General features: G+C 32.8%; 1 protein-coding gene across 1 annotated transcript in view; it reads left to right on the top strand.

Moving 5' to 3' along the window:
• The window catches only part of LOC102802068 (proteasome adapter and scaffold protein ECM29-like), an 80,994-nt gene that overhangs the window by 45,990 nt on the left and 22,487 nt on the right, over positions 1-12,517 (top strand). The window contains exons 22-30 of the mRNA XM_085503042.1: positions 555-656; positions 1,198-1,404; positions 2,041-2,155; positions 2,420-2,534; positions 7,479-7,547; positions 9,901-10,018; positions 10,470-10,640; positions 10,822-10,901; positions 11,014-11,119. Of these exons, the coding sequence (XP_085359168.1) occupies positions 555-656; positions 1,198-1,404; positions 2,041-2,155; positions 2,420-2,534; positions 7,479-7,547; positions 9,901-10,018; positions 10,470-10,640; positions 10,822-10,901; positions 11,014-11,119 (1,083 nt within the window). The remainder of the gene's footprint in view (positions 1-554; positions 657-1,197; positions 1,405-2,040; positions 2,156-2,419; positions 2,535-7,478; positions 7,548-9,900; positions 10,019-10,469; positions 10,641-10,821; positions 10,902-11,013; positions 11,120-12,517) is intronic.

The following is a 12,517-nucleotide window of genomic DNA, read 5'->3' as shown; positions in this document are numbered from 1 at the left end:
ACACTGCACAGACCTGATAGTTTTTAGTGTAATATCAGTACATATTAATTACCTAATTTGCATAATTAATTAATTTTCAGCTTTTGATATTTGAAGTAGTAATCATCACATTTCAATGAAACTTGGTACATAGATGTCATAGGTCACTGCACAGACCTGATAGTTTTTAGTGTAATATCAGTACATATTAATTACCTAATTTGCATAATTAATTAATTATCAGCTTTTGATATTTCAAGTAGTAATCATCATATTTCAATGAACCTAGGACTAAGCAGTGACCCAATTAGTTTTTGGTAAATATTTATGCTTATTAATCACCTAATTAAAATAATTAACACTGATATCTCAATTACTGATCATCACATTTGAATAAAATTTGGTACATAGACAGGCCCGATTAATTTTGGGTTGAAATTTGTTCATATTAATTCTCTAATAATAATTCATAGTTATTTTGTTCTAATCACATTTCAATGAAACTTGGTATATAGATATTACATTACGCAGGCCTTAGTATTAGTAACAGCTAACTTAATTTATTTGTTACACAGGTGAAAGAGAAGGCTTGCACTGCTCTCGGATATTTACCAGTTGGTGATCCAGAATTCCCTCATACAAGAAAACTAATTCATGGTTTACTTGACTCTACTAAAGTAAGTACACCATTAGCTCTGGAAAAAAAAAATTCTCTTTTTTCGGTTTCTGCCCAACTCTCCAAAAAATGTGTACCTATTTTAAGATGGAAATCAAACCAATTAATACATAGCTTATTAGTACAAGATAGTCTAAGTGATTCAAGCCTAAACAACAAGTTCTATGTTCAGCTGAAAAATTCTGTCACCCCAGATTACAATTTTTTGTTGTGTAATTAGATGTGCATACATCTGTTATGTTCTACGTCATTCACTGAATCAAGCTTGTTACTAACATTACATGCACTATTGGACACTAGTTGTGTTATCCATTTTCTCTGCCCTATTGAAATTTATTGTAATTTATTAAATCTACTGTCAAATACTGTATTTGTGACAAGTTGAATGAAAAATATTGTGACAATTTTAAAGTATTTTCACTCATTTTTATTACTGATTCATTCCTTCAGTGAAAATAACGAAAACTATTTCAAGTAAAATTAAGGTAATTTACAGCTTTTCTTTTCATTTTCATAAATGCAACTAACTTGCTTCTCAATAGGAAAGACAAGTCAATCTGCAGTTCTCAGTTGGTGAAGCACTTAACTTTGCTGCATTAGGTAGCAGTTCATCTGCTGCTAGAGACATGTGGACAGTAGAAGAGGCTGAGTTTTCTGTGAAAGACATTGGAAAAGCAGATGAAATGGAATGGGTATTAGACATTGTGTTGAGAAGATATGTAACTAATGAAGTACCCCATGTTAGACAGGTGTGTAACTAATAAAGTACCACATATTAGACAGGTGTGTAACTAATGAAGTACCACATGTTAGACAGGTGTGTAACTAATAAAGTACCACATGTTAGACAGGTGTGTAACTAATAAAGTACCACATGTTAGACAGGTGTGTAACTAATAAAGTACCACATGTTAGACAGGTGTGTAACTAATAAAGTACCACATGTTAGACAGGTGTGTAACTAATAAAGTACCACATGTTAGACAGGTGTGTAACTAATAAAGTACCACATATTAGACAGGTGTGTAACTAATAAAGTACCACATATTAGACAGGTGTGTAACTAATGAAGTACCACATGTTAGACAGGTGTGTAACTAATAAAGTACCACATGTTAGACAGGTGTGTAACTAATAAGTACCACATGTTAGACAGGTGTGTAACTAATGAAGTACCACATGTTGGAGATGTGTGTAAGTAATTAAATAATGTACATTTCTATAACAAGTGCTGGTGAGTCAAAATGTTGCACTTTACTTTGACTTGATGACACCAGCTGCCCTTTTTTAATTGTGGCCCACACTTGCTTTCACTACTTATTTTGAAAATACTTCCCACACTACTCTTACATGCCTCAGCATTATGCTGCTGTTTTTGTTATTAGGCTAGCTGTATATGGCTACTATCACTAGTAAAGAGATCAGGTGCCCATCCTGCAATTCAAAACAAACTGAAGGAAATACAGATGGCATTTATGAACATGTTGACTGAAAATGATGGTAAGTTGCACAAGAAGAATGATGAAAAATTTTAAGTGTTCTGAGCTGATTCCATTCTAATTCTATATCCCACAATATTCTGTCTTTGACATCAGAAGACACAAGTGATTACCACAAAAGTTTTGTATCAGTCCAAACCGTATTGTTATATTTCTAACTGATATACTGAATACATGCAATAGGTCTAATCATAATGATCAAATTAACATACATGTATGTTTACAAGTAGTAGATTACCGTATTATCATTGTTCTTTTTCCTAAGAATTCACCCAAGATGCTGCATCCAAAGGCTTGGGATTGGTTTATGATCACAGTTGTAGTGATAGTAGAAAGGAATTAGTGTCTATGTTGGTAGAGACACTGACTACTGGTAGAAAGTGAGTATATGGTTTGAGATTGGTTTATGATCACAGTAGTAGTGATAGTAGAAAGGAATTAGTGTCTATGTTGGTAGAGACACTGACTACTGGTAGAAAGTGAGTATATGGTTTGGGATTGGTTTATGATCACAGTAGTAGTGATAGTAGAACGGAATTAGTGTCTATGTTGGTAGAGACACTGACTACTGGTAGAAAGTGAGTATATGGTTTGAGATTGGTTTATGATCACAGTAGTAGTGATAGTAAAACGGAATTAGTGTCTGTGTTGATAGAGACACTGACTACTGGTAGAAAGTGAGTATATGGTTTGAGATTGGTTTATGATCACAGTAGTAGTGATAGTAGAACGGAATTAGTGTCTATGTTGGTAGAGACACTGACTACTGGTAGAAAGTGAGTATATGGTTTGAGATTGGTTTATGATCACAGTTGTAGTGATAGTAGAAAGGAATTAGTGTCTATGTTGGTAGAGACACTGACTACTGGCAGAAAGTGAGTATATGGTTTGAGATTGGTTTATGATTACAGTAGTAGTGATAGTAGAATGGAATTAGTGTCTATGTTGGTAGAGACAGTGACTACTGGTAGAAAGTGAGTATATGGTTTGAGATTGGTTTATGATCACAGTTGTAGTGATAGTAGAAAGGAATTAGTGTCTATGTTGGTAGAGACACTGACTACTGGCAGAAAGTGAGTATATGGTTTGAGATTGGTTTATGATTACAGTAGTAGTGATAGTAGAATGGAATTAGTGTCTATGTTGGTAGAGACACTGACTACTGGTAGAAAGTGAGTATATGGTTTGAGATTGGTTTATGATCACAGTTGTAGTGATAGTAGAAAGGAATTAGTGTCTATGTTGGTAGAGACACTGACTACTGGTAGAAAGTGTGTATATGGTTTGAGATTGGTTTATGATTACAGTAGTAGTGATAGTAGAACGGAATTAGTGTCTATGTTGGTAGAGACACTGACTGCTGGTAGAAAGTGAGTATATGGTTTGGGATTGGTTGATGATCACAAGTAGTAGTGATACTAGAACGGAATTAGTGTCTATGTTGGTAGAGACACTGACTACTCTTAGAAAGTGAGTATATGGTTTGAGATTGGTTTATGATCACAGTAGTAGTGATAGTAGAAAGGAATTAGTGTCTGTGTTGGTAGAAAGTGAGTATATGGTTTGGGATTGGTTTATGATTACAGTAGTAGTGATAGTAGAATGGAATTAGTGTCTATGTTGGTAGAGGCACTGACTACTGGTAGAAAGTGAGTATATGGTTTGAGATTGGTTTATGATTACAGTAGTAGTGATAGTAGAACGGAATTAGTGTCTATGTTGGTAGAGACACTGACTACTGGTAGAAAGTGAGTATATGGTTTGAGATTGGTTTATGATTACAGTAGTAGTGATAGTAGAAAGGAATTAGTGTCTGTGTTGGTAGAAAGTGAGTATATGGTTTGGGATTGGTTTATGATTACAGTAGTAGTGATAGTAGAATGGAATTAGTGTCTATGTTGGTAGAGGCACTGACTACTGGTAGAAAGTGAGTATATTGTTTGAGATTGGTTTATGATTACAGTAGTAATGATAGTAGAACGGAATTAGTGTCTATGTTGGTAGAGACACTGACTACTGGTAGAAAGTGAGTATATGGTTTGAGATTGGTTTATGATTACAGTAGTAGTAGTGATAGTAGAAAGGAATTAGTGTCTGTGTTGGTAGAAAGTGAGTATATGGTTTGGGATTGGTTGATGATCACAAGTAGAAGTGATAGTAGAAAGGAATTAGTGTCTATGTTGGTAGAGACACTGACTACTGGTAGAAAGTGAGTATATGGTTTGAGATTGGTTTATGATTACAGTAGTAGTGATAGTAGAACGGAATTAGTGTCTATGTTGGTAGAGACACTGACTACTGGTAGAAAGTGAGTATATGGTTTGAGATTGGTTTATGATTACAGTAGTAGTGATAGTAGAAAGGAATTAGTGTCTATGTTGGTAGAGACACTGACTACTGGTAGAAAGTGAGTATATGGTTTGAGATTGGTTTATGATTACAGTAGTAGTGATAGTAGAAAGGAATTAGTGTCTATGTTGGTAGAGACACTGACTACTGGTAGAAAGTGAGTATATAGTTTGAGCTTGGTTTATGATCACAGTAGTAGTGATAGTAGAACGGAATTAGTGTATATGTTGGTAGAGACACTGACTACTGGTAGAAAGTGAGTATGTAGTTTGAGATTGGTTTATGATCACAGTAGTAGTGATAGTAGAACGGAATTAGTGTCTATGTTGGTAGAGACACTGACTACTTGTAGAAAGTGAGTATATGGTTTGAGATTGGTTTATGATTACAGTAGTAGTGATAGTAGAACGGAATTAGTATCTATGTTGGTAGAGACACTGACTACTGGTAGAAAGTGAGTATATGGTTTGAGATTGGTTTATGATTACAGTAGTAGTGATAGTAGAAAGGAATTAGTGTCTGTGTTGGTAGAAAGTGAGTATATGGTTTGGGATCGGTTGATGATCACAAATAGTAGTGTTAGTAGACACTACAGTCAGTAGTACATGATTATCAGTGACTACTGATTTAGACGTCGTACTTACATGCTTCTGTAGCAGATATCAATCAAATTATATTTTTATATAAAGCTAAAGGTTATTTCTGTAATTGACAATATAATCAATTTTTGGAAAATGAATATATACCTAAAGGGGCAGGAATAGCCATAGCAACAGATTGTGTGAATTTATTAGTTCCCGTTCGGACACAGTCCGAAAACGGGGACTTATGTTTTGACCTCCGTGTGTGTGTGCGCGTGTGCGTGCGTCTGTGCGTGCGTCCAGACCTGTATCTTACAAATGCCTGAACCAATCACAATCAAACTTCACACATACATCATACATGATAATATACATAAGCACGTCAATTTGTTTCACGATCTGATTCAAGATGACCAATGGCGACTATTTTTGTGCTAAAAATCAATCAAAATCAAGCATTTTTTGGCTGTTTACAGATCGATTTTGTTCAAAATTGGTATATACATTAGACATTAGGGACGACGTCAAAAGATCGATGTCGGATAAAAAACTTAATTCCTTTAGTTTTTTTCCAAACCCCCCTACCCCCCACCCCCCACTGAAACTTAATTGATAAATATTGGTCATGGCGTCAGACTACATTCACCATTAAATACAAATTGATAATCAGACAGTAGTATTGCATAGCAGTTGGTTGTCGGGTGGGTGTAAAAGATTTTACAAATGCACCTCATTTGACGCACAAATTTACACTCGAACCAAACCATTTTTCTGTTTTTTTCCCTTTTTGGTTATTTCTGTCCATGATTGGATAGAAAAAAAACGAACTACAAATACTCCAAGATTTTTTTGACTTCATTAAAAAATAAAATCTTTTTTGTAGGATGGAAACTTTTTGAGGTCAGACCCCTCCCCCCCCCACCCCCAAACTAAAGGAAATCAGTTTTTTATCCGACATTGATCTTTTGACGTCGTCCCTTATGGGACCTTGATGCAAATAATTTTGTTTTGCAGATTAGATTCAAAATGGCCGACTGGTGGCCATTTTGTTTTAATGAATGTGGTTCTTGTGCCATATGTCTGACTTGCTTTCACTGATTATGTTCAAATTTTAAATATTCATTGTATATCATGTCATAGATAGACAGATATATTGGTTTGATGATCCTATTCAAAATGGTCGAATAGTGGCCATTTTTGTGCTAAAAAAAATCATCAAATATCAAGCATTTCTGGCATTTATAGATGGATTTTGTTCAAACTTGGTACATATATTAAACATTGGAGGTTTCTGATGCACATCATTTATTTTTCAGATCAGATTCAAAATGGCTGTCTGGCAGCCATTTTGTTTTAATGAATGGGTTTCCAGACCCATATGTCTGACTTGTTTTGACTGACTATGTTCAAATTTTTAATATTCATTATACATCATGTCATAGATAGACAGATATATTGGTTTGACGATCCTATTCAAAATGGCTGAATGGTGGTCATTTTTGTGCTAAAAAAATCATCAAATATCAAGCATTTCTGGCATTTATGGATGGATTTAGTTACATACATTAGACATTATAGGACCTTGATGCGCATCATTTTGTTTTCAGATAAGATTCAAAATGGCTGTCTGGCGGCCATTTTGTTTTAATGAATGGGTTTCCAGACCCATATGTCTGACTTGTTTTGACTGACTATGTTCAAATTTTTAATATTCATTATACATCATGTCATAGATATACGAATATGTTGGTTTGACGATCCTTTTCAAAGTGGCCAAATGATGGCTATTTTTGTACTAAAAAATCCTCAAATATCAAGCATTTCTTGCATTTATGGATGAATTTTGTTCAAACGTATAACATACATTAGACATTACAGGTTCCTGATGCACGTCATTTCATTTTTCAGATTGGATTCAAAATAGCTGTCTGGTGAGAGCCATATCTCTTAAATGCTTTGACTAATTATATTCAAATTTTATATATTTGTTATACATCATGTTATATATATATATACATGTATTCAAAATGGCTGATTTTGAATGCTGTTCTAGAGCAATATCTCTCAATATGGACAAGTACTTGTTTGACGATCAGATACAAATGTCAATCATTTTAATGTTAAAAAATCATATTCCTGACATTGTTATATTCCAGCTATATTACTATAACCAAAACTATATATCTTAAATTTGATAACTAACAGGGACTGTGCCATGCATGGCTTGTTATTTATCATTGTAGACCATCATTTTCTCTTACAAAATTGACATGTTATAATGACATGATTACAGTTTCTCAACTCCAATAGTATTTGAGAAAAGGTGATATAAACCTTGATTTTGGTACATACGAGTTACTCATGTCAATGTTCTGTTTCTCTTTACATGCCTAGATCAGCACAGTCAGTTACTGGTGATACTAGAGTCTTCCATGATGGTGCATTAGGAGAGTCACCCGCTGGGTAAGCAAGTTTATCATAAATTTGTGTTAAACACTATAAATAAAACATTAAACATTTATAATAGTCTTGAAGAATGAAGCTCAATGAAGTCATGCCAAATGAACATCAGAAGTTATTACCAATAGCTGAACATCACCGAGTAGTTCCATGGATGAATTTTCAGAATTTCAGGTTGTCTCTGAATTGCATGCTAGATTCTTTGTTTGACTATCTAAGATGGACTATTCTGTATGAAACCAATATTCATGTGAAGCATTTCCCATTAAATTAGTCTGAGATGCACATCATAATATTGAATGGTTTTCTGTATCTCCATTAGGTGCATTTCTTTCAAATTTACAGAATAACTATTTTTCTCATAAAGCAAATATCCTGATGTACTTGTTACATTAGTTAATGTTAATCTGTAGTAGAATGTACTACAGTCACCATGCAGTGTGTTTTGAATCTCATGTGAACAATTTATTTTACATATTGAACACGATGCTATGTGATGACTGTATCGTTTTAATTGAGGAACAAATTGGCTAATATTTTTCTTGTCAAATTTGTCTTTGATACATGTATTTTAGAAATTTTTATACAATTCATGGTATTTTATTCTATTGGGAATTTTGCGAATATTACAGTACATGTTGTATTATTTAAAAAAAAAATATCACTGTAAAATACTTTATTTTAGCTGGAATAACTTTCGCTGAAAAGGCTTATTATAAAAAAAAAGTGAAAATAAAGTATTTTACAGTAATTCATTTTTAGCTCCGCTGTTGACTTTGTCGAGCGGAGTTTATCATATGAGTGATTGTCCGTCGTCGTCGTCCGTGTCAATGTTTTACTTTTTCGACTTCTTCTTGAAAACTACAAGCCTGAATGCTTTGATACTTGGTGTATATGTACCTTGGGTAGACCTCTCTTAGGTTTGTTCATTTCATGTTGATATCTTCAATTCTCTAATTTTGGTGAATATTTTTGGTAAAAAGTGATATTTTCGACTTCTTGTTAAAAACCGCAAGTGCAATTGCTTTGATATTACATATATAAGGTACTACATTTGGACCTCTCTCAGATTTGTTCATTTTGTAATGATATCTTTATTTCTCTAATTTTGGTGAATATTTTTATCATTTTTGGTAAAAAGTGATATTTTCGACTTCTTGTTAAAAACCACAAGTGCTATTGCTTTGATATTACATATATAGGTACTACATGTGGACCTCTCTCAGATTTGTTCATTTTGTGATGATGTCTTCAATTCTCTAATTTTTGTGAATATTTTTGTAATTTTTGGTAAAAAGTGATATTTTCGACTTCTTGTTAAAAACCAATAGTTCAATTGCTTTGATATTACATATTTAGATACTACATGTAGACTTTTCTCAGATTTGTTCATTTCGTGATGATATCTTCGATTCTATAATTTTGGTGAATATTTTTGTCATTTTTGGTAAAAAGTGATATTTTCGACTTCTTGTAAAAAACCAATAGTCTGATTGCTTTGATATTACATATATAGGTACTACATGTGGACTTCTCTCAGATTTGTTCATTTTGTGATGGTATCTTCAATTCCCTAATTTTGGTGAATATTTTTGTAATTTTTGGTAAAAAGTGATATTTTCGACTTCTTGTTAAAAACCAAAAGTTCAATTGCTTTGATATTACATATATAGATACTACATGTAGACCTTTCTTAGATTTGTTCATTTCGTGATGATATCTTCAATTCTCTAATTTTGGTGAATATTTTGGTCATTTTTGATAGAAAGTGATATTTTCGATTTCTTGTTAAAAACTGTAAGTCTGATTGCTTTGATACTATACATATTGTTCATTTTCTAATGATGTCTTCAGTTCTTTAATTGAAATGTGCATTGCTAACAGCGGAGCTATCTCAGCCGATAGGCTACTTGTTTTATATGTGTTACATAATTAGAATGACTCACTATTCTTGCCCTATTTGGTCAGAATTGTTCATACCTAAATTTTAGCCAGTATTTTTTGCACAAAATGTCAATATATACAGTATCATAGCATTGTTTCAGGACTTTTGTACTCACTTTTGCCTTGCAAAGAAAGAAAAGATTGTGTATTGTTAATTTGTATCCAGCCATTCATTTGTTATTTAATCAAGATTCTCTATGGGCAAGTTTATTTTTGTTTAAATTTAGTACCAAGACAAGACATAATGGCTTTTTATATGTATGGCAATTTTTTTTGTCTCCTTTCTTTTTATTCCACAAAAATCAAATGCATATATAAACAGGGACTTACATGTATGTCTTGTGTTTCGCATGTTGCACACCTTAGCACAGAATACTCAATTATAACCCATGTTTTTCTTTCATGTATATAGTGGTAGTCTGTCTACATACAAAGAGTTATGTTCACTGGCAAGTGATTTGAATCAACCTGATTTGGTATACAGATTTATGCATCTTGCTAACCATAATGCAATGTGGAACTCTAAGAAGGTAAGAACATGTTTTATGTGTCACAGCTATATTGTCTTTCAAACCTATCTGTATCATCATAGTTGAAGAAAAAATGTATACGAGGGGGGAAATAGCTGTTGTTGACTCCAACATAAACTTTCCTTTTATTGTAACATTTTATATCCAATTTTTTTCAAACTTTATTATTAACCACTGTGTTAACACCATCATAGTTGAAGAAAAAATGTATACGAGGGGGGAAATAGCTGTTGTTGACTCCAACATAAACTTTCCTTTTATTGTAACATTTTATATCCAATTTTTTTCAAACTTTATTATTAACCACTGTGAGATCTCAGCCAAGTTTGATCATGGCACATTTTTTGCACATTTTTAGCCTTGTTTTGATGTACCGGTAGTTTTGTTACTGACTAAATACTCAATGTTTGCAGTTCTCAAAATCTATGTATGATTCTTTGTTTGTTGGCAGGGTGCAGCATTTGGTTTCAGTAGTATTATGGCTCAAGCTGGTGAACAGTTAGCACCATATTTACCCAAGATTGTTCCCAAGTTATATCGTTACCAGTATGATCCTAATCCACAGATACGACAATCTATGTCCAGTATATGGAATGCATTAGTGTCTGATAACAAAAAAACAGTAAGTGCATTAGTGTCACACCATGTGATTATTGTTCAGAGGAAATAGTAATTTGGGTAATACCCGGTATAGCAGATATAAACAACAATACTGAACACCTCATCATCTACAGATGCGATTGCCATCATCAACTGGACATTAATTGTCGTAAAATTGCTATTTACTAATTAATTGTTGACAGGTAGATACATACTTGAAGGAAATCTTACAAGACTTGATGAGTAATCTTACAAGTCATCTCTGGAGGGTTCGGGAATCAAGGTAATTTCTAACATGTAATAACTAAATGAATTAGACATGAAAACTATATAATGCATTTGTATATAAGTTAATTTATAGCATGAATGATAATTTCATTTCAATATCTTTTTAGTTGTTTGGCTCTCAGTGACTTGTTGAGAGGTAGAGATCTTGATTCAACTGTGGAATACTTACCAGAATTATGGGAAATATGTCTACGAGTTAGAGATGACATTAAGGTAAGAGAACAATAAACCAATTCACTGCAATAGTTGATTTAAAATTATGGCATTGTTGAATTTACATTTTGTCAGAGTGCATGAATTCCAAGACATATTTTGTGATTGTTGTGGAATATACATACAAGTATTAGTATTCTATGTGCCTTTTCTATGTTTTAAGGGTTGAAAGATAATAAAATAATAATAATAGTAATACTTTATTTTAGAATTAGGGTAAAAACAACCCATTATCCCATATAACATGTATACTAGAAGAGCCAATAAAAAAAAAAAAATTATCCCATATAACTTGTATACTAGAGCCAATAAAAAACAACCCATTATCCCATATAACATGTATACTAGAGCCAATAAAAAACAACCCATTATCCCATATAACATGTATACTAGAGCCAATAAAAACAACCCATTATCCCATATAACATGTATACTAGAGGCAATAAAAAACAACCCATTATCCCATATAACATGTATACTAGAGCCAATAAAAAACACCCCATTATCCCATATAACATGTATACTAGAGCCAATAAAAAACAACCCATTATCCCATGTAACATGTATACTAGAGCCAATAAAAACAACCCATTATCCCATATAACATGTATACTAGAAGAGCCAATAAAAAAAACAAATTATCCCATATAACATGTATACTAGAGGCAATAAAAAACAACCCATTATCCCATATAACATGTATACTAGAGGCAATAAAAAACAACCCATTATCCCATATAACATGTATACTAGAGCCAATAAAAAAACAACCCATTATCCCATATAACATGTATACTAGAGGCAATAAAAAACAACCCATTATCCCATGTAACATGTATACTAGAGGCAATAAAAAACAACCCATTATCCCATATAACATGTATACTAGAGCCAATAAAAAACAACCCATTATCCCATGTAACATGTATACTAGAGGCAATAAAAAACAACCCATTATCCCATGTAACATGTATACTAGAGGCAATAAAAAACAACCCATTATCCCATATAACATGTATACTAGAAGAGCCAATAAAAAAAAACAAATTATCCCATATAACATGTATACTAGAGCCAATAAAAAACAACCTATTATTCCATATAACATGTATACTAGAGCCAATAAAAAACAACCCATTATCCCATATAACATGTATACTAGAGCCAATAAAAAACAACCCATTATCCCATATAACATGTATACTAGAGCCAATAAAAAACAACCTATTATTCCATATAACATGTATACTAGAGCCAATAAAAAACAACCTATTTTTCCATATAACATGTATACTAGAAGAGCCAATAAAAAACAACCCATTATCCCATATAACATGTATACTAGAGCCAATAAAAAACAACCCATTATCCCATATAACATGTATACTAGAGCCAATA

The sequence above is a fragment of the Saccoglossus kowalevskii genome, chromosome 9 (assembly GCF_978046115.1).
Source record: "Saccoglossus kowalevskii chromosome 9, keSacKowa6.1, whole genome shotgun sequence".
Lineage (NCBI taxonomy): Eukaryota > Metazoa > Hemichordata > Enteropneusta > Harrimaniidae > Saccoglossus > Saccoglossus kowalevskii.
This window is presented reverse-complemented; position numbering and strand designations above follow the sequence as displayed.